Below are 25,599 nucleotides of genomic sequence, written 5' to 3'. Positions count from 1 at the left end.
TATGAGCGTCCTAGGCATCCCCGAGCCTGCCCAGTGGACCCCCGTCAGTGCTCCCCACAATCCGCCCCCATCTCTGGGCTGGGCTGCGGGGCCTGGGGGCAAGGTGCCCAGCTGTTCCCCCAGGCAGGGCCACAGTCAGGCCAGTGTCGCAATGGCCGAGGCTGGTGGCCTGAGCGGCGGTGGGGGAGGGCGGGCCAGTGCCCACCTGGTGTGTCCCTCCCGCAGGTGGCGCTGCCGGGCATGCGCTGGGTGGATGGCCACAAGGGCGTGTTCAGCGTGGAGCTCACAGCTGTGTCCTCTGTGCATCCCCAGGTAGGGGGCGGGCCGTAACCCAGAAGTCTGGCCCTGGGGTTGGGCAACAGTTTCCTCTGTCCTGGGAGGCCTGGCCCTGGGCCATGGACGTGACTTTGGTCAGCAAGGCTGGCTCCCAGGGAAGCTGCTGACTCAGGCAGGGGTGGCCATGCCAATGGCCATCACAGCTGGAGCTTTGGCCTTTTTTGCATGGTCTCTCCTCTTCCCCCTGCCCCCGGGTTGTCCCTTACTATGTCTGTAATCGCTCCTGTCTTTTTCTTTTTTTTTATTTATCAATATCTATCTATTTATTTATTTTTGGTTGTGTGGGTCTTTGTTGCTGCACACACTTTCTCTAGTTGCAGTGAGTGGGGGCTACTCCCTAGTTATGGTGCATGGGCTTCTCATTGCGGTGGCTTCTCATGGAGTGCAGGCTCTCGGGCACACGGGTTTCAGTAGTTGCAGTGTGTGGGCTTCAGTAGTTGGGGCACGTGGGCTCTAGAGCCTGGGCTCAGTAATTGTGGTGCCCAGGCTTAGTTGCTCTGCGGGCATGTGGGATCTTCTTGGGCCAGGGTTCGAATCCACATCCCCTGCATTGGCAAGTGGATTCTTAACTATTGGACCACCGGGGAAGTTCCCTCCTCATTTCTTTTCCATTCACTGGTCTCCAGCCTCAGTGTCTAGACCCACTCAGTCTCCCGCTCACCCCTGGTCCCCCACCAGGACCCCCACCTGGACAAGTTCTTCACCCTCGTGCACGTCCTGGAGGAGGGGGCCTTTCCGTTCCGGCTGAAGGACGCTGTGCTGAGCGAGGGCACCGTGGAGCAGGAGCTGCGGGGCAGCTTGGCGGCCCTGCGCCTCGCCAGCCCCGAGCCCCTTGTCGCCTTCTCCCACCACGTACTGGACAAGCTCGTTCGTCTGGTTGTGCGACCCCCGGTCATTGGTGGCCAGATTGGTGAGCTGTCACAGCCTCAGACTTTAGTTTCCCCATCTAGAGAATGGGCCCAGTGTCTAGTGGTGACCTCCCATGGCCCATTTATCTCTCTGGTCTCAACTTTCTAATCTGAAAAATGGCCCCTCAGTCCCCTAGTCCCCTGACCTTTTGAAGACCATGTGACCCCCTTGGACCCTGAAGTAGGAGCTTGGAACTAGACCTGTGCTCTGTCCGGCAGTGAACCTGGGTCGTGGCGCCTTTGAAGCAATGGCCCATGTGGTCAGCCTCGTCCACCGGAGCCTAGAGGGTGCCCAGGACACCCGTGGTCACTGCCCACTGCTGGCTGCATATGTCTACTACGCCTTTCGACTGCCTGGCACGGAGCCCAGCCTCCCGGGTGGTGAGTGTTGGTGGGAGACTCTGGGAGCAGGAAATACCTGGGAGGGAAGCATCCTAAGCAAAGGGAAGGCATGTGCAAAGGTCCTGAGGCTGTACAGGCCTTGATTGGTTTGCGCAATTTATAGGAGAGCAGGAGAGAGAGAACTTTGTGCCCCAACCCGAGGGCTGCGGTCTCTGTAAATTTTATTGTCAAGTGATTCAGCCAGTCAGCAAGCAGGGACTGGAGCAGAGCTGCCTGGGTTTGACTCTCAGTTCTGCCTATAAGCTCTGTGACCTCAGGCAATGACTTTACCTCTCTTGGCCTGTTTTCCTATCTTTTAAACAGTGATAATAGTACTGCTCCTCTTGTGGAAAGTGAAAGTGTTAGTCACTCAGCAACCCCATGGATTGTAGCTCACCAGGCTCCTCTGTCCATGGGATTCTCCAGGCAAGAATAGTGAAGTGGGTTGCCATTTCTTTCTCCAGGGGATCTCCCTGACCCAGGAACTGAACCCAGGTCTCCTGCATTGCAGGCAGATTCTTTACCATCTGAGCCCCTAGGGAAGTCCAAATGGCATAGTAATCCATGTGAAATACTTCGCACAGTGAACACTCAATAAAGTTGGATATTTTCTTTCTTTTTTTTTTAAAGTTGGATATTTTCATTTGCTAAATAATTAATAATAACCAGTAACCCCTCTGGACACATACAATATGCCGGGCACTCAGTGTTTTTCATCCTTCTCAAAATTGCTAAGGCAGAGCCACTATTACACCCCCTTTATGGGTGAGGAACCTAGAGGTTTAGAGGCAGAAGGTGACTTTAGGGACTTCTCTGAAGGTCCAGTGGTTAAGACTCTGTGCTTCCACTGCAGGGGATGTAGGTTCAATCCCTGGTCGGGGAACTAAGATCCTTCATGCTGCATGATGCAGCCAAAAGAGCAACCCCATAACAAAAAAAGAAAGTGACTTCACCAAGGGCATCCGGCTGGGAAGGGACAGGAGGTCATCAGGGCAGGTGGGCAGGGGGCTGAGCGTATTCCTTCCATCCTCAGGGGCCCCTCCAGTGACGGTGCAGCCTGCCACGCTGGCCCGTGGCCCTGGCCGCCCCGCCAGCCTCTACCTGGCACGTTCTAAGAGCATCAGCAGCAGCAACCCCGACCTGGCCGTGGCCCCTGGCTCTGTGGATGACGAGGTCTCCCGCATCCTGGCCAGCAAGGTAGACGAGGGGCCCCTGCTGGCGCCAGCCTCAGTGGTCATGGCTGCTGTGTGGGTGGGTGAAAGATCTCAGTGTTGATGGAAAACAGGGAATGACAACCAACAGCACAGATGAAGACTTGACCCTGGGGGGTTCCCTGGCGGTCCAGTGGGTAGGACTCCACACGTTCACTGCCAAGGGTGTGGGTTCAGTCCCCGGTTGGGGAACTAAGATCCCACAAGCCACGTGCGTGTGTGTGTGCTGAGTCGCTTCAGTTGTGTCCAACTCTTTGTGACCCAGTGGACCTTAGCCTGCCTGGCTCCTCTGTCCATGGGATTCTCCAGGAAAGAATATTGGAGTGGGTTGCTATTTTCTTCACACAAGCCACCCAGAATGGCAAAAAAAAACTTGACCCTGGACAGCAGGGCTGGGCTCTGGCTGTTAGTTCGGGAGCTGTGACTTAGATTCTGAGGCTGACCCAAGGATGGGTGACTGGAGCTTGAAAAAAGAGAAGCGTGTATGTAGCGCAGCGGGGTGTTTCCACATGTGCCACAAGCATGTATCTACAGGGGGGGCGCCCATGTGCACAATGCCCACGCACATTGGAACACAGTTGCGTGTACTCATGTGTTCCATGCACAGACATATGTGGGAGGCATATACACACATATCTTGTGTGTGTTTTGTACACATATATTGCAGGGTCACATGTGGGTGTCCACGTGGGCACATGTGTGGCCCAGGGCAGTGAGCACGCTCCATGTTTGTCGCTGGTTTCCCTACCCTCTGCCCATAGACACTACCACTTACCCATGTATCTCCAGGGTATCGACCGCTCACACTCCTGGGTGAATGCTGCTTATGCTCCGGGAGGCAGCAAGGCTGTACTGCGACGGGCCCCCCCTTATTGCGGGGCTGACCCCCGACAGGTGCCCTCCCTACCTGACGTGCCTCTGCACGTGCATCACCCCACCTCAGCATGGGCTCCTCCCACCTTCCTGGCTGCTGCCAACTAACCTAGGGGGGCTGCCTGGAGGAGGCGGCAGACCCACCCTCCACCTCCTGCCTTCGTTTGGGGCTGTGGCATGGATGTTGTGGATGTTATAGGCAACACAGGGGATCTTCACCAGCCTTTTGCTGCCACACAGACCACAGCCTCAGGCAGAGACAGAAGGGACAGAGTGGTATCCAAATAGCATGCAAATGATGTGCAGTGACAGAAAGGGAGGGGCAATATGCAAATAGCATGCAAATGACCCAGCCACTCTAACCTCACTTCCTGCATGGCCTCTCTCTCTGTGTCTCCTTAATCCACTCTGTTCAGGAGATTCAACTGTCCCCTTGACACAGCAACCTGAATGATGCCCAGAGGGTGGAACTGAACCTTGGCTCCCTCATCCCATTTCAGGCAGAGGGACCCTTCCCAGGACCCTGGTGTGGGGAGGGGCTTTGCCCTCAGATAGTCCTGAGATGAGTCCTGGTTCTGTTAGGGGCTCACCCTGCGCTCCAGGCTCTGAATTTTCAGAAGTGGTGAAGACTCGCTGTTCAGTACAGCGGCCCCAAGCCTGGGAAGGAGTTAGGGCGTCACAGGTAGGACTTCGTTGGGGAGACAGATCCTCGGGCCAGCCTCATCCTTGAGCTGCTGGCTAGTCAGGGAGATTGATGCCCATCAAACAAACGCACGACTATGTTAGTGCAGGAGGTGAAAACGCCTGCAAGGAAGTGAACCAAGACAGGGTGATCTGAAGAGTCTCTCTCCTAGGTGACCTAAAGAGTGAGATGGAGCCAGCCGGGGACGAGTGGGTGTTCCAGGTGGAGGGGAAGGCCTCTGCAGAGGTTGGGAGCAAGCTCAGAGGCCCCTGGGCACCCAAGGCTAGATTCCCTGCACACTTGGCCCCAGGCCAAGTGTTCCAGCTTTGTGCCTGTCACCTAGGCAACCTGCACGGCCTGGCAACCAGGGGACTGTTCACAGCTTGAGCAGGGGAACTTCTGGGCAGACTTCTAAGATTTCTGAGAATCTGGTTTCATGGGCCTTTCCAGTACCCCCCTGACATTTTTAACAGGCCTCCCCACAGTGCCCTCAGTTCTCTGGGGTGTCGGCTGGGCTTGGAAGAGCACACTGGAGGTGACAAGGTGTCAAGAGGGCAGGCATTCCAGGCCTCAGGAGGAGGAGGGGGGAGGCAGCAGTGAGGCTGGCCTTGGCAATGGGTGACCCATCTGATGCAGGCCAGGGAGCCCAGGGCGTGTAGCTGGGACTGAGGGAGCTGTGGGGGCCCCCTCATGCTTGAGGCAAGGGCCTGGGCAGTTTCCAGGGCTGGGCCAGTTCCATCATTGGGTCATCTCCTCTCCCTGTCAGTGGCCTCACCTTTTGACCAGCAAAGGAGGAGGGGAGAGTGGAGCTTGAGCACTCCATACCCGTTTCACAGATGGGGATGCTGAGGCCTGGCGAGGCCCCAAGTAAGGCTGGAGTGGGGCCAGGCCTGGAACCTGGAGCTCTCGGCTGCTCCTGCTGCCTCTCATCATTTCACCTCCCCTGTCTTTATCTTTCTTTTTCTTCTTTCTCCTCCTCCATCCTCCCCTTTAATCCCCTTTGTCTGTACTCTGCGCCCCTGTCTACACTCGCACTCCTCCACCTTGTTGCCCTCTATCCATCGGTGAACTCATGGACTCACTCACCCTCCACCCTCAACCCCACTTGCGCTCCCTGCCTCTGACCACATTATCTTCTCCATCTATGTTCTCCATCTATGTTATCTTCCCCATTCATTCTCTCCACCTATGCGCCACCCCACCACCACTTTTCTCTTACCTTTGTCTGCTGGGTCCTGCTCCATCCGTGCTCACCTCTGACGGGCTCCCGTCCACATCCTCACCTGTCCCCTTCACCCTGCTTGTCACCTCCTTACCGTGTCTTGCTTATTCTCATCTCTTCCATCACGTTCATGCCTTTTCCATCTGTACCTACACACTGCTGTCTTTATTTATTAACACTGCTCGTTCCATCCACACCCGCCCGTCCGTCTACATGGGCACACCTCCCCTCCATCCACGCCGCCGACCATCTCTCTTCTCCATCCGTACCATCTGCACCCACACTAACCGCCCCCCACCCCCCACCATCCCATCCCCTCGCCATTCCATCATAGGCCATCGACCGCAGCTCTAGCCGAACCTCTTCCTGCCTCGAGAGCTCCTCCTCGTCCCCGCCCACCACCCAGCCGAGACCCACTGTGCAGAAGGTAGTAGGAGGCAGGGGGTGGGTGACTCCACTTTGGGATCCAGAGCTCCCTTGACCCCCCAAGCCCAGTGGGGTCTGGAGAGCCAGGGAAAGGGCACGCTGACTCCTTCTGGTCCCTCTCCTCCTGCATGGCCTCCCATTGCTCTAACCCCGAGCCATCCAGCTGCATCCTCCCCTGTCACACTGGGGGTACTGCGTGGGCACCTCTGCACTCCGTGACCCCTGCCCCTGCCCCCAGCTGCTGCATGAGGAGCTGGCCCTCCAGTGGGTGGTCAGCGGCAGCGCTGTGCGCGAAGCCGTCCTGCAGCACGCCTGGTTCTTCTTCCAGCTCATGGTGAGACTCCCTGTTCCCTGCCTGAGAGCAAGGGGCCCCGAGGAGACTCTCTTAAGGGAGAGAAACCCCCTGAGATTGCACCTAAGCCCCCTAAGAAATGGTCCCAAGAGACCCCCATATGGAGATAAGAGATGCCTAAGTGAATCTCTCCCTGGAGAGCCCCTGAAACTTACCTGAAACTCCCTCCCCTGTGTGAAGGATTCTCCCCCCACTTTTCCTGTGACACCATTGAGAAACTCTACCTAGCGAGGAGACCTACCTCATCCCCAAGAGACAGAAGGAAGCTATTGAGATCAGACTTGAACACGCCCCCAGACTCTTCAAGAGGTGCCTTGAACTATTCCTGCTGACTATAACGGCCCCCACCTCAATCTGGTGGGCCTTGAAGCCCCACCCTCTTTCCTACCGCCCAACTTTGACCCCTGGAGACCAGTTCTAGCCCCACACATGCTCTCTCGGAGCCTCCTACCCCTCTAGCTAGCCCTCACTTAAGTCCCACCCATGGCCTTCTTGGGCCCCGCCCACACAGTCAGGTCTCAGGATTCCTTCCTTTAGCCCACCTCAGGCCATCACTCACAGTCCCCCAAGTTCCACCCCCTTCTGGCGAGCCACCTCCACCTCCACCCCCCATCCTGTTGCTTGGCCCCCAGGTGAAAAGCATGACGCTGCACCTGCTTCTGGGTCAGAAGCTGGACACACCCCGCAAACTTCGCTTCCCTGGACGATTCCTGGATGACATCGCAGCCCTGGTGGGCTCTGTAGGCCTGGAGGTTATCACCCGCGTCCACAAGGTGAGGGGTGTGGGGCCTCCGTGGTGTGGGGGGGGGCAGGGGTGCTGAGGGAAGACATGGAGCCAGCCAGGTGGGGTGCCAATCTGCCTGGTGCTTCCTGGCTACAAGACCACAAATCCCATTCACTGGATGGGTCTGTTCACTCAACATCTCTTTCTTAAAGTACCTACTGTGTGCACAGCCCTAGGCTGGGAACTAGAGACAGATGGTGGTGACCAAAACAGACCCAGTTCCTTGCCTTCATGGAGCTGTTAGGGAGAGATTTGAAGGAGGTAAAGGAGCAGTCTGTGTGATATCCAAGGGAAAAGTGTTCTAGGCAGCAGGAGCAGCAGTTGCAAAGGCCCTGAGGCAGGACCTGCCTCCGTTAGAAAGCAGTGAGGAGGTGAATGGCTGCAGTGGAGTTAACCAAGGATAGGAATGAGAGTTGGGGAGGGCAGGGAGGTGGCAGGGCAGATCCATTAGCCCTTAGCACAGTGGCAGTATACAGTAAGTACTCAATAAATGGACATTGATATTCTGAGACCTTGACAATCATCCAGACTCCGAACTACTAACCTAGTGCTCACAGGAGCTGAGCAGACAATAATAATGATAATCAAATTGTGCATTTGTTGAGCACTTGGCTGTGTACCTGAATACTTTAGGTGGATCCCATCATTAAACTCTCCCAACAGCTTCATGAACTTAGTGTTATTGTTTTCTGCATTTTGCCAATGGAGAAACTGAGGCAGAGAATGACTAATAACCTGATATCACATGACTGGGAAGGGGCAGAATGGAGATTTGAACCCTCACCACCAGGTTCAGTTGGGAGAGTAGGGCTTCTGGTGGACCAGAGGGCATGTGCCCACTGGCTGTGGCCAGAATGTTTGATTTTTTTTAATATAACTTTATTTATTTTGGGTTGTGCTGGGTTTTCATTGCTGCTCGCACCTTTCTTTAGTTGCGGAGAGTGGGGTCTACTCTAGTTGTGGTGCGCAGGCTTCTCATTGTGGAGCACAGGCTCCAGGGCACGTGGGCTCCGTAGTTGTGGCTCCCAGGATCTAGAGCACAGGCTCAGTAGTTGTGGCACACAGGCTTAGTTGCTCCGAAGCATGTGTGAATTCTCCCGGATCAAGGATTAAACCCGTGTCTCCTGCATTGGCAGGTGAATTCGTAACCACTGAGCCACAGGGAAGTCTAGAATGTCTGATTTTCAAAGAGAAAGGGGACTTCTGTATTTGATGGGAATTTCCCAGATGTTTGAAATGCCGGTCCAGCCCAAGCTGGCTCTTGTGCAATTCCCCATGACCTTTGGGCTGATCTCAAAGGCCTTGACCTGGTTGCACTAAAGTCTCCCTAAGAGCTAAGTTCCAGATTACGAGGAAATCCCTCTTCAAGAGGCCTACGGGGAAGAACAGCACCCTTGAGAAGCAGCTTCGTCACTGGGTGGGGGGCATCGGTGACGGGTCCCAGCGGTCGTTCCTTCACTGGACATTTATGGAGCATCCAACTATATCAGACTCCATGCACCGGGCAGACCTTGTCTCTGCCCTCCTGTGGACTTGGAGCTCAGGCGGGTTTTGTATTTTGTCTCTGGGTCACAGGACCTGAGAACCCCTGAGGCTAACTTGTGAGGCCTTAGGGTAACTCATGAGAACAGGAGGGCAGCTGGGCCTTGAGGCCATATCAGCCTCCTTGCTGTTCCACTTGCTGGGCACTTCCTGCTCCAGGGCCTTTGCACTTACTGTTCCTTCTTTCTCTTCCTTCAGGCTTTCCTCTCTTTTTTTACTTACTTTGTTTTTGGCTGTGATGGGTCTTCACTGCTGTAAATGAGTTTTCTCTAGTTGCAGCAAGCACGGGCCTATACTCCAGTTGCAGTGCTCAGGCTTCTCATTGTGGTGGCTTCTCCTATTTTGGCCACCTGATGCAAAGAGCCAACTCATTGGAAAAGAACCTGATGCTGGGAAAAATTGAAGGCAAAAGGAGAAGAGGGCGGCAGAGGATGAGATAGTTAGATAGCATCATCAACTCAATGGACATGAATTTGAGCAAACTCCTGGAGATAGTGAATGACAGGGGAGGCTGACATGCTGCAGTCCATCAGATTGCAAAGGGTCAGATATGACTTAGGGAATGAACAACTCTTGTTGTGAGCACAGGCTCAATAGTTGTGGAGTATGGGCTTAGTTGCTCCAAAGTGCGTGGGATCTTCCTGGTCCAAGGATCTAACTTGTGTCCCCTGCATTGGCAGGCAGATGCTTAATCACTGGACCACCAAGAAAGTCCCCAGGCTTCTCTTGGAATAGCATCCTGTTAGGTGTCTTTGAAACATGTAGAACTATTTGGAATACTTTTGTTTATCAGTTAGGGCAGAGGTTAATTTGCTTGAATATCCTCACAAGCGGTTTAAATGTGACCAGAGTTTATTCCTGAGCGTAAGTGGGTTGGAGGGAGCTCCACGGTGTGGGCCTGGCCATCTCACTTCATCATAGTACCCACCACATCAGGTATTACAAGGTGGTGGGAACAGGAGGACCCGCCACGTTACTTTTCTCAAATTCCATTGGCCAGACTGTGGTCACGTGATTTTTCTCAGTTGCAAGGAAGGCTGGGAAATGTAGTCCCTACCCAGCTCTGAACTCTGAGAAAGGGCCCCAATACCTAAGAGAGGCTATGGGGGGAGTTAGCAGCCAGTCTCTGCCATCTGCGTTGTCTTACTGAAATCTGGTGAGAGAGGGGACTTCCCTAGTGGTCCAGTGGCTAAGACTTGGTGCTCCCCATGCAGGGGGCCCGGGGTTTGATCCCTGGCCAGGGAACTAGATCCCACGTGCTGCAACCAAGACCCAGCACAGCCAAATAAATAAATACTTGTAAAAATAAATAAATAAAATCTAGTGAGAGAAGAAAAAAGCGTGCCCTCAACAGAGCTGGATGGAGAATAGACACCTACCTGGGGGGGAGGGAAAGGCTAGTCAGAGAGAGGAGGACAAGCAGAAAGGCCAGGAGTCTGAAGCTGAGACAAGGGCGTGTCAAGGAGACCCAAGGCCTTGGGCAGGGACTGAGGCTCGATGGGGCGAGTGGGCGTAGGCTGACAGGCCCTGTGCCCCCAGGACGCGGAGCTGGCTGAGCGCCTCAACGCCAGCCTGGCCTTCTTCCTCAGCAATCTGCTGTCCCTGGTGGACCGCGGCTTCGTCTTCAGCCTGGTCCGGGCTCACTACAAGCAGGTAGGCGTGGGTGTGGTGGGCACGGCGCACCTGCAGGAACGTGGGGGGACTGGCAGTCCTTCGGGGGACGCAGGTGGGGGGTGGGCGGCCCCTTGTGATTCACCTGCCAACCCCTCCCCTGCAGGTGGCCACACGGCTGCAGTCAGCCCCCAACCCGGCAGTGCTGCTGACTCTGCGCATGGACTTCACTCGCATCCTCTGCAGCCACGAGCACTACGTGACCCTCAACCTCCCCTGCTGCCCTCTGTCGCCCCCGGCCTCGCCCTCACCCTCGGTGTCCTCCACCACCTCCCAGGTGGGCTGGCCCCGCATGTGCCGCCTCTTCTTGACCCGCCAACCTCTTGCCTTTCAGCCCTTTCTCTGCGGTTCCCTCATCTCTGTCCATTTCACACATAGGCCACTGCCCAAGGGATTGACCCTTCTCTCTGACCCTGCATTCTCAGCAACTTCCCGGGAGGACCAGCTTCTGATTTCTTACTTCTAACTCCCAAACTGGCATTCCTGTGCTCGCTTCGGCAGCACATATACTAAAATTGGAACCAAACTGGCATTCCATCTGCCGTTTCTAAGATTTCTGATTTTGGACTCAACCCCCTGTCATCTCACAGATGAGTTAACCCCGACCTCTCCCCTCTGACCCTGGACCCCCTCACCCCCTGTTTTGTCCCCCATCCTCTCCAGAGCTCCACCTTCTCCAGCCAGGCCCCAGACCCCAAGGTAGTCAGCATGTTCGAGCTGAGCGGGCCTTTCCGGCAGCAGCATTTCCTGGCTGGGCTCCTGCTGACGGAACTGGCCCTAGCCATGGAACCTGAGGCTGAGGGGTGAGTGCAGGCCCTGTCTGGTCCCCCGGGGTGGGGGCTAGGGTCCAGGAGCCACGCCCACTCCATCCTGAGCACCTCACAATTTACAGGGCGTCCCTGCTGCACAAGAAGGCCATCTGTGCTGTCCACAGTCTGCTCTGCAGCCATGACGCCGACCCCCGCTATGCCGAGGCCACCGTGAAGGCCCGGGTGGCTGAGTTGTACCTCCCGCTGCTGTCACTCGCCCGGGACACGCTGCCACGGCTGCATGACTTTGCCGGTCAGCAGGGCAGGGTGGGGCGGAGCAGGTTCCACCATCTGGGGACCTGATATGATCCCATAAGGCTCAGGTGGGGCAAGGTGGGCAAGGAGTTAAAACATGGGTGTTAGGGTCAGAGGAGCAGGTTTAAGTTCTGCCACAGGGCCCCAGGAAAGCCTCAAGGTCAGAAAAGGCTCAAGTCAGAAAAGGTGGGCAAGGAGTAAAAAACCTGGGTGTTAGCATCAGAGAAGTGGCTTTAAGTCCTGCCATAGGGCCTCAAGAAAGCCATTAACTTTGCTGAGCCTCAAGTTTCTCACCTGTAAAAATGGGGACAGTGGTAGTACCAACTACTCCTAGGATTTTGTGAAAATCTGGGGAGGTGTAGGCCTGGAATACTGTCAGTGCACGATAAACAGGAGATGAATTATCTTTTAGAAAGAGGTGGGAGGAGGGAGAGGTTGGGAACATCAGGGTGAGAGGGCAATTGGAGCCTTTTGTTCATTAATTTGCACGTTGACCAGCACCGTTGATGAACAAGTGTGCACTGTGGTTGAAAGATACAGACTTGGAATTGGTGGGTTGATGCCCTTTATCATTTCGGGGAAACTCTCAGTTGTTATCTTTTGATTTTTTTTTTTTTTTCCTGCCTCCTTTTCTCTCTTCTCTCCTCCTGGGACTCCAATGACACGTATGTTAGACCTTTATGATCCTGTTACACGTGTCTGCTATGCTCTGTTCTGCTTTTCATTCTGTTTGCTCTCTTGTGCATGAGTTAGGAAACTTTTCACCTGTGTTTGAGCTCACTACCTCTGTCTTCTGCTATGTCTGGTCTTCTGTTAACACCCTCTGTTGAGTTCTGAATTTCAGATGTTTCATTTTTCACTTGTAATATTTGATGTTTTTTGTTGTAGATTTCAGCTCTCTGTTGATATTCTCCATCTTTTTACCCTTGTTTGTGCATCTTTTCTACATTTTATTTTTAAAAATTTATTTATTTATTTGGTTGCACTGGGTCTTAGTTATAGCATTTGAGGTCTTTAGTTGAAGCACATGAACTCTTAGTTGCAGCATGTGGGATGTAATTCCTTGACCAGAGATTGAACCCAGACCCCCTGCATTGGGAATGCAAAGTCTTAGCCGCTGAACCACCAGGAAAGTCCTCTACTTTTTATTTCAGTGTCGTTGTTTGCTCACTTCAATATTTGATCATCTCTGTGGCATGCCTGCTTCTGTTGTCTTTTCTCCCCTGTCAATCACATTTTCCTGCCTCTTCATGTCTTATGATTTTTTTCTTGTATTTTGGACATTGTGTGTAAAAGGGCCATCAGGACTGAGGCAGTGTCCTCTTTTCCCAGTGAGGGTTCGTCTTTCCTTCTCTTAGGCAGATAGGATAAGGGGCTGATCACCTCAAGCCAGTCAGGAATCCATGTTAAACTGGGCTGGAGCTTGAATAAAATTCAGTTGACTTTTTATCTCAAGAATCTCTAGGCTGAGACCTATTCTGTATTTGTTGGTAGCAGCTCTCTCTGGTGATACTGTTTTGGAGGCGAGTGGAGAGGATAATCTTTTAAGATCATAGATTTTGGAACCAGACTGTTTAGGTTAAAATTCTAGCTTTACCATTTACCTATTACATGACCCCAAGCGAGTAACTTAACCTGTCTTTACCTCAGTCCCTTCTTCCATAAGGTAAGGATGATAAAAGTACTTAATTCATAGGGTTGTGTTGAAGAATAATAGTTAATATTTTTAAAGTGCTTAGAACACCACCTGACACGTAGGAAATCCATGTACGTGTGAGTTGATGCTATAATAATAGCAGCAGTTGTTATGGTTGTCACCACTGTCATCGTTGTCATCATCATCTTTACAATGACTACTCCTGTGCACCAGGCCATGTTCTAAGCATTGAGCATAGAGTGGCCAGAGCAGATAGATATAGTCCAGGCCTTTGTGGATCTTCCTTGCACGATGACTGTATCTAATTGCAAATACAATAAGTGAACTCTGGGAGTCAATAACTAGAGACCGCACCCTGGTCTGGGGGGGTGGTATCAGGGAAGGCTTCCTTGAGGAGGTGACCTCTGAGCTGAAATTTGAGAAAGAGACAGAACTAACCGAGTTCTCTTGGTTCTTTTATCCCAGAGGGCCCAGGTCAACGCTCAAGACTGGCCTCGATGCTCGACTCAGACACAGAAGGGGAAGGGGATGTGGGAGGCACCATCAACCCCTCAGTGGCCATGGCCATTGCAGGTGGCCCCCTGGCCCCTGGCTCCCGGGCCAGTATCTCCCAGGGCCCGGTGACGGTGAGTACTGGCCTTGTCCCCAGAGACACCATCTAACATCTGATCATCTTTGTGCCTGTGTCTAATGTCTTTTCTCCCTTATCAATCACATCTTCCTACCTCTTCACATGTTTTGTGATTTTCTGTTGTATTTTGGACATCATGTGCCCAATAACCCAGTAATAGAAGTTATGTAATCAAGTACCAATCGGCCAGTTCTCACTTTACTATGGAGAAAATGAAGGTCAACGCTTCCTTCTGAGCCCCCTGTCCCCTCTCCGGCCCCAGGCTGCTCGCTCAGGCTACGCCCTCTCCGCTGAGTCCAGCCGGACCTTGCTGGTGTGTGTGCTCTGGGTCCTGAAGAACGCTGAGCCGGCCCTGCTGCAGCGCTGGGCTGCGGACCTGACCCTCCCTCAGCTGGGTCGTGTCTTGGACTTGCTGTACCTCTGCCTGGCTGCCTTCGAGTACAAGGTTCGAAGGTCGGGCAGGGGACTGGGGTGTAGGGGGCAGATTCAGGACACATAGTGGGAGCCTGCAGTGACGTGGGCTGGGTGTGAAGGGGTGGCCTGTGCACCAGGAGCTGGGGGGCGGGGGTAGACTGTTGCAGTGAGGTACGTTACCCACCAGCTGCTCCTGCAGTTTTGCCCCTGAGAGAAGTTCCTGATAGAAACCAAGGAACAGTAAGAGTCCATGTACCTTTCTCAGCTCTCCTGGTGGCTCAGTGGTAAAGAGCCTACCTGCCAAGGCAGGAGACGCAAGAGACGTGGGTTCGATCCCTGGGTTGGGAAGATCCCCTGGAAGAGGAAATGGCAATCCACTCCAGTATTCTTGCTTGGAGAATCCCATGGACAGAGGAGCCTGGTGGGCTACAGTCCAAAGGGTCGCAAAGAGTCAGACTTGACTTAGCAACTAAGCACATGAGCACATCCTGAACCAAAGCAAAAAGGGAGAATTTCCTTCACCAACAGAATCTGGGAGGTGCTGAGAGCTTGCTGTAAAGGGGAGGACTGTGTTTTTGAGCACAGGTTCCTGGAGGGATAGAGCCAGAAAAAGCAGACCAGGTTAGCCCACAGAAAAGGACAGAGTCAACTTTGAACCTGTTCTGTGCCGTCTCAGGGGAAGAAGGCCTTTGAACGCATCAACAGCCTCACATTCAAGAAATCGCTGGACATGAAGGCCCGCCTAGAGGAAGCTATTTTGGGTACTATCGGGGCCCGACAGGAGATGGTGCGACGGAGCCGTGGTGAGAGGAAGGTGTACCCCACACATGTCCCCACCCAGCGCCGCCCACACTTTGTAAAGGTTCCCCGAGATGGGAGCTGTGGGGAGAGGGAGGTGTACCCCACATCTGTCCCCACCCAGCGCCTCCCACGCTTTGTACAAGGGTCCCTGAGACGGGAGCTGTGGTGAGAGGAAGGTGTACCCCACACATGTCCCCACCCAGCGCCACCCACACTTTGTACAGGGGTCCCCGAGACGGGAGCCATTCCTGCCTACTGTCTGGCTCGCTTTTCCCAGAAGCCCACACATCGTCTCTGTACATGTGGCACTTGGGTTTCTGTGTTCCCTGTTCATGTCTAACCGCGTGCACCCCGCAGGCGTCCACATCATCCAGTGTCCTCACAGGGCTCTCACGTGTGTATCTTTTCATGGTCACGTGTGTCCTTCTGTCTTTGCACATGTGTGAACACCCACCTGTGTGTCTCAGAGAGGAGCCCGTTTGGGAACCAGGAGAATGTACGCTGGCGGAAGAGCGTCACACACTGGAGACAAACCTCGGACCGTGTGGACAAGTGGGTGTAGGCGGGACATAGTTCACAGGGGTTAGATCAATTTCCAGAGAACTGCGGCCCCAGGGCAGATAAAGGGAAAGCGCCCAGCTGTCGGGGGAGGAGTCTGGCCAGGAGAGGCCCTCCCAAGCCCGTCCCATCCCCTCTAGGACCAAGGATGAAATGGAACACGAGGCCTTGGTGGACGGGAACCTGGCAACCGAGGCAAGCCTGGTGGTGCTGGATACACTGGAGATCATCGTGCAGGTATGGCTTGATCCAGCATCTCCATGACCTCTGACCCCACCAACGGGCCTTGTGATCTCTGACTTGAGAATCCCTCTCCCTCCCTGACTCCATAACCACCCCAGTCTCTAAGAGCTGGATTTCTGGCCTGCCAGACGGTGATGCTGTCAGAGGCCCGGGAGAGCATCCTAGGCGCGGTACTGAAGGTCGTGTTATACAGCTTGGGCAGCGCCCAGAGTGCCCTCTTCCTGCAGCACGGCCTGGCCACGCAGCGGGCTCTGGTCTCCAAGGTGAGTATCTCTGCCAGCCACGCCTCTGAGAGCAACAGGCACTGCCCAGTCAGTCCCGGAGCACCTGCTGTGTGCCCAGACACACTCCTCAGCCGCGGTTTGCAGAGGAATTGAGGATCAGAGTGGCAGAGTCGGTTACTTGGAGTCACACACAAGGGCTTCAAGTGGCTCAGACGCCAGTGCCTGCTGGTTTTGGCCAGAGAAGGCAGAAGAGCCCTGTGCTTCTGCCCAAGTCCCCACGGGGAACCGTCTGGGTCAGAACAGGGAGAGGCTCACCGGTGTCTGTTTCCCCTTGGGTGCGGCGGCCAGTTCCCAGAGCTGCTCTTCGAGGAGGACACGGAGCTATGTGCCGACCTCTGCTTGAGGCTCCTCCGCCACTGCGGCAGCCGCATCAGCGCCATCCGCACACACGCCAGCGCCTCCCTCTACCTCCTCATGCGCCAGAACTTCGAGATCGGCAACGTAAGCGGGGCACGGGGCTCCAGGGAGGCCGTTGATTAGGATTCTTCATTAACTTTTTTAATAAGTTGTGTTTGTTTATTTTTGCCGTGTTGGGCTATATTCCTGCCCGCGCACTTTCTCTAGTCGTGGTGCACAGGCCCCTCATTGCAGTGGCTTCTCTTACTGCGGTGTGCAGGCTCTAGGCCTGTGGGCTTTAGTAGTTGCCTGTGGCCTCAGTAGTTGTGGGTGCACGGGCTTGGTCACCCCGTGGCATGTGGAATCTTCCCAGACCAGGGATCGAACCCGTGTCCCCTGCATGGCAGGCAGATTCTTAACCACTAGCCTACCAGGGCAGTCCTGACCAGGAGTCTGGCTCAAATAGACACGAGGCAGGAGGGGAGAGGGGTGATGTCAGCAGGCTGAGAAGGTCCTGCCTGGGGTGAGGCTCCAAGACCCACAGGCAGGCGTGCTCTTCCTCCTGGCCCGCCCAGAATTTTGCCCGCGTGAAGATGCAAGTGACGATGTCGCTGTCGTCCCTGGTGGGGACCACACAGAACTTCAGTGACGAGCACCTGCGACGTTCACTCAAGACCATCCTCACCTATGCTGAGGAGGACGTGGGGCTGCGGGACAGCACCTTTGCTGAGCAGGTGATCCCCGAGGGGCCCCGGCCCCACCTTCCACAACCAGGGTCTTGGCCCCACCCTGCTTGACCCCCAACCCCACCACTTTGGCCACATCGCTCCCGGCCCTTCCCCCACTCCAGGTCCAGGACCTGATGTTCAACCTGCACATGATCCTGACTGACACGGTGAAGATGAAGGAGCATCAGGAAGACCCGGAGATGCTTATTGACCTCATGTACAGGTGAGGAGGGCCAGTCGGGACCCTCAGTCGAGGGGAGAGGAGATGGTGGGAGGGAGCAGGTGAGCGTACAGGTAATAAGAGAGACAAGTAAGGATGGACAAGTGATGAGGGACCAGGAGAGCAGACAGATGAAGACCAAGGGAGAGGGAAGGCAGGTGAGTGGAGCAGTGAGAAGACAGGTGAGGCCGCAAGTAAGGGCAGGTAAATGAGCAAAAAAAAGGTGCCAGAGGAACATACAGATCAGGATGACAAAGCAGAACAAGGACAGGTGAGGTAGACAGGTGAGGCGCTAACCCATGAAGGGGTGACAGATCGAGAGCAGAGTGATTTGGAGGAGAGAAGAGTATTTAGTAAGAAGCTGAGGAGTGGGAGATGGGGGCCCAGGTAATGCAGACAGGGAAGGGAGGGGGCATACAGAAGGGAGGGCCCTAGGCAGACAAGTGACAGGGTTCAGGGTTCCAGGTAAACTGATGAGCAGAAGGACAAGTGAGGGAGTGACACTTGTGAAGGGATGGACAGGTGTGGAGTGGAATGTTAGGAGACAGGAAGAGAGGCAGTGATACACAGGTGAATGGGAAGACAGGTGAGAGTTGGACAGGTGAGACAGGTGAATGGGGTACAGGTGAGGAGGTTGGCTGGTCAGATGGAGACAAGTAGGAGGACTGCTGAGAAGAAAGATGAGTAGAACAGTAAGTGAGAAGACAGGTGAGGGGATGGACAGGTGAGAGGTGAGGGGAGGGAGAGGTGAATGAAGATTCAGGTGAGGAGATCGTCTGGGGCAGATGGCTGGGGTAACAGAAGGGGATGGACAAGTGAGGGGCGAGCAATGAGGGGCAAGGTGAGTCTCCACCCTCCTCCCACCTCCCATCACCCTCACCTGGGCTCTAGGATTGCCCGGGGCTACCAGGGCTCCCCAGACCTGCGGCTGACTTGGCTGCAGAACATGGCGGGGAAGCACGCGGAGCTGGGCAACCACGCGGAGGCTGCGCAGTGCATGGTGCACGCGGCCGCCCTGGTGGCCGAGTACCTCGCGCTGTTGGAGGACAGCCGCCACCTGCCTGTGGGCTGCGTTTCCTTCCAGGTGAGTGGCGGGGGTGGGGGTAGTGGCAAGCGGGAGTGTGGCATGTGTGGGTAAAAGACCAGGCTCTGAGCCCATCTCCCATCCCAGAACATCTCGTCCAACGTGCTGGAAGAATCCGCCATCTCCGATGACATCCTCTCACCCGATGAGGAGGGCTTCTGTTCCGGGAAGCACTTCACGGAGATGGGGCTGGTGGGGCTGCTGGAGCAGGCGGCTGTCTACTTCACCATGGTGAGGCCCAGGGCCTGGGGCAGCAGCGTACTTCCACTCTTGGGCCCCATACCCGCTCCCGGAGATTCCAGATGGAGCTGCTGCGAGGATTTGGGTCTCTCTGAAGCCGCTTTCCTGCCTTTCTCCCCTTAAAACTCTTGGTACATGGGTAAGGCTTGAGTATATTCACTGACCATTTTAAAAAAAATTCTTATTTTGGCCATGCCCGGAGGCTCTGGGGATCTTAGTTCCCTGACCAGGGATTGAACCCTGGTCCCCTGCAGTGAGAGCATGGAGTCATAAGCCCTGGAACACTGGGGAAGTCCCTAAAATTCTTTTCTGTTATGCAAAATTTCAAAAACACATAAAAGAAAGTTGTATCCCCCACCACCCCTCATACCCAGCACCCAAAATCAGTGACCACCTATGTTTACCATCCTGTTTCAGTTCTTTGCATTGAACCTTCTTTTTTTCCTTTCTTTTTTTTTAAATTTTGTTTATTTATTTGTATTTATTTTTTGTTTGTTCTGGGTCTTCGTTGCTGCATGGGTTATTCTCTAGTTGTACATGGGCTTACTGTGATGGCTTCTCTAGTTGTAGTGCGCGGGCTTCAGTAGTTGTGGTACCTGGGCCCAGTAGTTGCAGTTCCCAGGTTGTAGAGCAGAGACTCAATAGTTATGGTGTTTGGGTTTAGTTACTCTGCATCATGTGAGATCTTTCTGGATCAGGAATCGAACCCATGTCTCCTGTGTTGGCAGGTGGATTCTTTACCACTGAGCCACCAAGGAAGCCCCTAGAGGTTTTTTTGATGTTGTGTTTCTTATTGTTACTTTGCTGGAGTCTCAGAGACAAAGGCCTTGGGAATAAGCCACATGGTGGACACAGACCTTGGACAGTCAGCAAATAGCTCAGGACACCTGTTGTGTGCCAAGCTTGATGTTGGCCCTGGCTGGCACTCAGGAGTGCCCATTACCATGTGCCAGCAGGCAGTGGTGTGTGGAGGCCTTAGGCATCATGCCAGAAGGGCTCACATTCAGGTACTGGTCCTGGGGAGCCCCTCCTGTCTTAGGTTCAATTTCCTGTCTGAGGGATGAGGAGAAAGAAAATGACTCCTCCTACCAATGAAAGAACATGGATAAAACATAGCTGTACTCAGTACCAGGTCCACAGTGGGATGGTGGAAACCACAGAGGATGTCTGTAAGGGCTGAGTGGAAAGGCTGGTACCCCATCTGGGGCAGATGCAGTCAGGGTAGGCTTCCTGGAGGAGGTGATAGAAGGTGGCACCCGGGGGAGTGGGTAGGAGCGTGGTTGTTCCAGGCAGGAGAGACAACCAGGGTAGGTGCTGGAAACCCTGACATACCCCCACACCCCAATCCCCAGGGCGGGCTCTACGAGGCCGTGAATGAGGTCTACAAGACCCTCATCCCCATCCTGGAAGCCCACCGCGACTACAAGAAGCTAGCTGCCGTGCACGGCAAACTGCAGGAGGCCTTCACTAAGATCATGCACCAGGTGGGCCCAGGAAGCCCTCCCAGCCCCTGCCCCCAGCCCCAGCCCCTGCCGACCCCTGCCATCCCCAGCTGACTTTGCACCTTCTCTCTCCCACCACAGAGTTCCGGCTGGGAGGTGAGTGGCCACCTACCTGCTTCTGGGACCCCCATGACAACTGGTCAGGGGACCAATGGTCGGGGACCACCAGGGGGCGCCGGCGGAGCACGGCTGCCTGGCCACAGAGGCTCAGTGGGCCATGACCGATGACGCACCCCCACTACTTCCCCCTGGGTCCCCCTCCCTGCCCCAGATCTCCAGGGCAGCTTGTGACTCACCCAGCTGGGAGCTCTCCAGTGACACCCCTCCCTCGGGCAGGGCCAGCTTGGTCACTGCCTGAAAGGGGGGCCTCCCGCTCCCGCCCTCTGTCTGTCTCTGTCTCTGTCTCTTGGTCGCTTCCCATCCATCTCTCCCTGTCTGTGTCCTTGCTTGCTCACTCTCTGTGTGTCTCTGGGTCTCATGTCTCCCTGTCTCCTCAACTTCCCCCAGGATCTCTGCTCATTTGCCATTTCATGTTCCCCCTCTCTGCCTCTCCCCTACTTGGGTCTATTTTTAGGCATCTCCTAGTTTGGGGAGAATTTTCTGGCCAAAGATGGCAGGAACCCAGAGCCAAGGCGGGAGGGCTGGGTGGGGGCCGGGCAGGGCAGGCGGGTCTCCTCCGTCCCCGGATCTCCCTACCCATAGAATGATTGTCATCGGGCTGCATAACCAGGACCCTGGGGGTTGGGGGCTCTGACCTCTGACCTCTGCAATGACTTTGTCTTTCTGCCCCTGGCTCCCACCTCCCTGTCCTGGTGCCCACCCCACCCTACCTGGATCCGCTTTGGTGAGTGAACATGAGCCACCCCCGTACTTCCTGGTGGTGGGTCATCTACCTAGGGTGGGAGGAAGGGGAGTCCCTCTTTCCAAACTTAGATCAGGGAGGGGAGGGGATGCCCTGGAACAAGGGAACCAAAGCCTCTGTCCCAGAACAAGAGACAACCATGACTTCCTTCAGCCACGTGTGCGTTTATTGAGCACCTACTGTATACCCGGGGCTCCCAGGTGGCACAGTGGTAAAAAATCTGCCTGCCAAGGCAGGACACGGGAGTTCAATCTCTGGGTCAGGAAGATCCCCTGGAGAAGGAAATGGCAACCCACTTCAGTATTCTTGCCTGGGAAATCCCATGGACAGAGAAGCCTGGCAGGCTGCAGTCTATGGGGTTACAGGGAGTCGGACATGACTTAGCAGCTAAACAACTATATACCCAGCCCCACAGACACTGAGAAGCGAGTTGTGAGCAACAGAGCCCTGTTCCTCATTGCGTATTGAGATCCATACTTTGAAGGACTGCATGGGGCGAGAGGGAGAATCGGAAGCTCAGGGTTTGTGTTCAATGAGAATAAAGATGGAGGGGGCAGCAGATAGGCTTGAGAGAAAGAGTGAGGGTGTGGGCAGTGGACAGTCGGCCAGGTCCACATCTCTGCCTGTGATGTGATGTTTTTGGGGTCCCCCCAGTCCTCCACCCATGCCCCCATCTTCTGCACATGGGGCTGGAGGACGTGTCTCTGGGGTAGGGGCCTCCCGGTCAATAGCAGCTCTTCCACAGCCCCAGCGCGTGTTTGGGACATATTTCCGTGTGGGCTTCTACGGCGCCCGCTTTGGTGACCTGGACGAGCAGGAGTTCGTGTACAAGGAGCCGTCCATCACGAAGCTGGCTGAGATCTCACACCGGCTGGAGGCATGTCCTGGCAGTGGGGGGTGGACAGGGCACTGGGCCGCCCTGGGGCTGGGTGGGGGCTGCAGCCGTGTGGCCCTGAGTCAGCCCTGTGTCCCCAGGAGTTCTACACAGAGAGGTTCGGGGAGGATGTGGTCGAGATCATCAAAGATTCTAACCCTGTGGACAAGACCAAGCTGGACCCGCAGAAGGTGAGGGCTTCCGACCATTCCTCCCGGGTCCCCCAAATCCTATATTCAGAGACGCATGTACCACGTCCTATGGCCCCTCAAATCCTATTTCTCTAGGAAACTCCAAAGCTCGTCTCTCTCAGGGACCCCAAAATCCTGTTCCTCAGGGATTCCCGTACATCCAGATGAGATGTGAAAGTGTTAGTCGCCCAGTCGTGTCTGACTCTTTGCAACTCCATGGACTGTAGCCCACCAAGCTCCTCTGTCCATGGGATTCTCCAGTCAAGAATACTGGAGTGGGTAGCCATTTCCTTCTCCAGGGGATCTTCCCAACCCAGGGATTGAGCCCTGGTCTCCTAAATTGCAGGCAGATTCTTTACTGTCTGAGCCACCAGGAAAGCCCCAGATGAGACATAGGGAGACCTGAGAACCCAAATCCCTGAGACCCAAAACCCGCAGACCTAGGGAGGCTCAACCCCCTTTCTACAGGGATGGGGCCCCTGCGGGAGGCTGGCAAACCCCAGGTATGTGTGTTGGGGCTGAAACCCTTACCCCTGGGCCCCGCGCCCCAGGCCTACATCCAGATCACATACGTGGAGCCACACTTTGACACCTATGAGCTCAAGGACCGGGTGACCTACTTCGACCGCAACTATGGGCTGCGAACCTTCCTGTTCTGCACACCCTTCACGCCAGACGGGCGTGCTCACGGCGAACTGCCAGAGCAGCATAAGCGCAAGACGCTGCTAAGCACGGCCCACGCCTTCCCCTACATCAAGACCCGAATCCGTGTTTGCCACCGGGAGGAGGTGGGTGGTCAGGGGCGGCCCAGGGAGTGGGGAGGTGAAGAGACCCCAGACCAAGGGAGGTGGAGGACCCCCAAATTCCAGCCTCCAGGCCCTAGTCGGCAGACTTAAACCCCTCCCTCCAGAGCTCGCTGACCCAAGTCTGGACTAGAACCAGGCCAGAGTTATCAGCAGCACACCAAAAGCAGCTGAACCTTGAGCCTCACCCTCCCACACCCAGGCAGGCAGGAGCCCCAGACCCAGTTCCTTACACAGCCTCTTGGAATGGACTGTAGCCCACCAAGCCCACTCTGAACCCCCAGCCAAGATCCAAGCTGCCGCGGGCTGGTTTGGGTCAGGGCGTCTCCAGGCACCAGCTGGCACGTGCCCATCCCTACCCCACAGACGGTGCTGACCCCGGTGGAGGTAGCCATCGAGGACATGCAAAAGAAGACTCGGGAGCTGGCCTTCGCCACTGAGCAGGACCCTCCTGATGCCAAGATGCTGCAGATGGTGCTGCAGGGCTCTGTGGGGCCCACTGTGAACCAGGCACGGCCAGCGGGGGAAGCAGGCTGCCCAAAGCCCCACCAGGGGCAGGGGGTGGTGGTGTGCAGACAGCCTCATGAGCCCCTTTCACCCCACAGGGACCTCTGGAGGTAGCCCAGGTGTTTCTGGCTGAGATCCCAGAAGACCCCAAGCTCTTTAGGCATCACAACAAGCTGCGGCTCTGTTTCAAAGACTTCTGCAAAAAGTAGGCCTGACCCCATCCCCAGACAGGGCCCCTCTAACCACCCCCCCATTATGACTCTCTGCCTACCTGATTCCCCAGTACAGCCAGTCTATCAACCTGACCCCCCTTTATGGCCTCTCTGATTTCCATTAAGTCATGTCCACCATTAATGGCTCAGTGGACATGAGTTTGAGCAAGCTTCAGGTGATAGTGAAGGATAGGGAAGCTTGGCATGCTGCAATCCATGGGGTTGCAGAGAGTCAGACACGACTGAGCGACTGAACAACAATATATCCACCTATCAGACCCCCAGTATTACTGCTCTGCATGCCTGACCCAAGCTCATGGCCTTCCCACCTCTCTTTTTTTTTTTTTTTTTTTGGTTGCACTGGATCTTCATTGCTGCACACAGGCTTTCTCTAGTTGTGGCAAGTGGGGATTACTCTTTGTTGCGCGTGGGCTTCTCATTGCGATGGCTTCTCGTTGCAGAGCACAGACTCTAGGGCCCACTGGCTTCATTAGTTGCAGCAGGCAGACCCAGTCATTGCAATGTGCTGCTCTACAGCGCGTGGACTTCAGTAGTTGTGGCGCCTGGGCTTAGTTGCTCCACAGCATGTGGAATCTTCCCAGACCAGGGATCAAACCCAGGTCCCCTGCATTGGCAGGCGGATTCTTTCCCACTGAGCCATCTGGTCCTCAGGTGTGAAGATGCGCTGCGGAAGAACAAAGCCCTGATTGGGCCGGACCAGAAGGAGTACCATCGGGAGCTGGAGCGCAACTATTCCCGTCTGCGGGAGGCTCTGCAGCCTCTGCTTACACAGCGCCTGCCCCAGCTGCTGGCGCCAAACACAGCCAGCCTCAGGTGCCTAACCCGAGTCCCCGGCCCACCCCTGAGAGGGCGAGATGGGGCAGGCAAAGCCCGGCAGAGTGTGGGGCCTGCCATACACGTGCCCATCAACACGGGTGCTGGAGGCTTTGCACATGCATGTGAACACTGGCACATGTACATAATATTCAAGCTCTGAGCCACCATTTCTGATCCTGGCTAGGTTATTTCTCAGGCCTGTGACTTCATTTTTCTGAACCTCAGTTTCCACGTCTGTCAAATGGGTATGATTCATATCTCCAGTGGTGGATTCTATGAAGGAATCTCCAGTTCCATGGCTGGATCAGAACCAACATTAAAGGAGCCAGGATGACCATAGAAGGATCTTTGGGGGAATGGGAGGAGGGGAAGGAAAGTAGTGGGAGGAAGGGGAGGAGGTGATGGCTGGAGAGCATTATGGAGTTGGGGACCATGTGGCCGTGTTGATCTCCTTCGTTCCTCCCTCCCCCAGGAACTCCTTGAACAGAGCAAGTTTCCGGAAGACTGACCTCTGAGCCCACAGGGCCTGAAGCCACTCCCAGAGGAACCAGGACCCTGGCCTCAGCTACCTGTGCCTTCCTGACAGTCTCTCCCACTGCCCACTTGGCTGTGAGGCGACCACATCATGCATGGGGCTGGGCCCTCTGTTCCTCTGTTCTCGTCTGTGTGCACTGATGCTTCTTGCCTTTTCTAATTTAAAATGGTTTTTGAAAAAAAAAATAAATAAATAAAATAAAATGGTTTTTGTAAACAGCCTGTGTGGTGTGGTCCCTGGGGGCTGGGTCCCAGGTGCATACTCGACCTAATTTTTGATGACGGACACTGAGAACTACTCGGGTGCAACAGACAGCAGTGACGACCCATGCAAATTCCTGCCCTTGTAGAGCTGACATTCTAGTGGGGAAGGCAACACACAAATGACAATGTCATGTGTGTTCATGGGGAATAATAGTGACATTTGTTAAACCCTTGCCCAGAGCCCAGACCTGTATAATTGCCTCCCAGAAAGACACTGTCCCCATCTATGGGCCTGGCTGCATGAGGGACAGCCTGCTTCGTGGTTACAGAATCATCTCAACGCCACTGTCAGGCAGACAGCATTCTTATCCCGGTTTACAGATGGGGAAACTGAGGCAGCCAGTAGTTAAGAGGCTTGGTGGTGT

General features: G+C 55.0%; 1 protein-coding gene across 11 annotated transcripts in view; it reads left to right on the top strand.

Annotated features, from left to right (window-relative positions):
* Positions 1-25,177, top strand: part of DOCK6 (dedicator of cytokinesis 6) — a 47,653-nt gene extending 22,476 nt beyond the window's left edge. The window contains exons 19-50 of one of the 11 annotated variants that reach the window (XM_043911577.1): positions 226-312; positions 1,015-1,246; positions 1,464-1,625; positions 2,659-2,822; positions 3,626-3,730; positions 5,948-6,040; positions 6,278-6,373; positions 7,024-7,164; positions 10,257-10,370; positions 10,495-10,665; positions 11,052-11,191; positions 11,281-11,450; positions 13,575-13,735; positions 14,003-14,185; positions 14,831-14,957; positions 15,423-15,507; positions 15,654-15,750; positions 15,855-16,019; positions 16,329-16,481; positions 16,952-17,110; positions 17,227-17,327; positions 18,216-18,408; positions 18,496-18,639; positions 20,001-20,132; positions 20,232-20,246; positions 21,764-21,889; positions 21,988-22,077; positions 22,629-22,865; positions 23,247-23,390; positions 23,486-23,592; positions 24,272-24,433; positions 24,909-25,177. In XM_043911577.1, coding sequence (XP_043767512.1) covers positions 226-312; positions 1,015-1,246; positions 1,464-1,625; positions 2,659-2,822; positions 3,626-3,730; positions 5,948-6,040; positions 6,278-6,373; positions 7,024-7,164; positions 10,257-10,370; positions 10,495-10,665; positions 11,052-11,191; positions 11,281-11,450; positions 13,575-13,735; positions 14,003-14,185; positions 14,831-14,957; positions 15,423-15,507; positions 15,654-15,750; positions 15,855-16,019; positions 16,329-16,481; positions 16,952-17,110; positions 17,227-17,327; positions 18,216-18,408; positions 18,496-18,639; positions 20,001-20,132; positions 20,232-20,246; positions 21,764-21,889; positions 21,988-22,077; positions 22,629-22,865; positions 23,247-23,390; positions 23,486-23,592; positions 24,272-24,433; positions 24,909-24,951 — 4,299 coding nt within the window. In that variant the 3' untranslated portion in view covers positions 24,952-25,177. Of the gene's footprint in view, positions 1-225; positions 313-1,014; positions 1,247-1,463; positions 1,626-1,949; positions 2,255-2,658; positions 2,823-3,625; positions 3,731-4,291; positions 4,334-5,947; positions 6,041-6,277; positions 6,374-7,023; positions 7,165-10,256; positions 10,371-10,494; positions 10,666-11,051; positions 11,192-11,280; positions 11,451-13,574; positions 13,736-14,002; positions 14,186-14,830; positions 14,958-15,422; positions 15,508-15,653; positions 15,751-15,854; positions 16,020-16,328; positions 16,482-16,951; positions 17,111-17,226; positions 17,328-18,215; positions 18,409-18,495; positions 18,640-20,000; positions 20,133-20,231; positions 20,247-21,763; positions 21,890-21,987; positions 22,078-22,628; positions 22,866-23,164; positions 23,391-23,485; positions 23,593-24,271; positions 24,434-24,908 lie in introns of those variants that run through there. The other 10 variants (XM_043911578.1, XM_043911579.1, XM_043911586.1 and 7 more) reach the window with 10 other exon arrangements.
* Positions 25,178-25,599: the final 422 nt, after the last annotated feature.

Source organism: Cervus elaphus, chromosome 9, assembly GCF_910594005.1.
Source record: "Cervus elaphus chromosome 9, mCerEla1.1, whole genome shotgun sequence".
Taxonomy (NCBI): Eukaryota; Metazoa; Chordata; class Mammalia; order Artiodactyla; family Cervidae; genus Cervus; species Cervus elaphus.
Note: the sequence above shows the minus strand (reverse complement) of the source record. Positions and strands in the feature narration are given on the sequence as shown.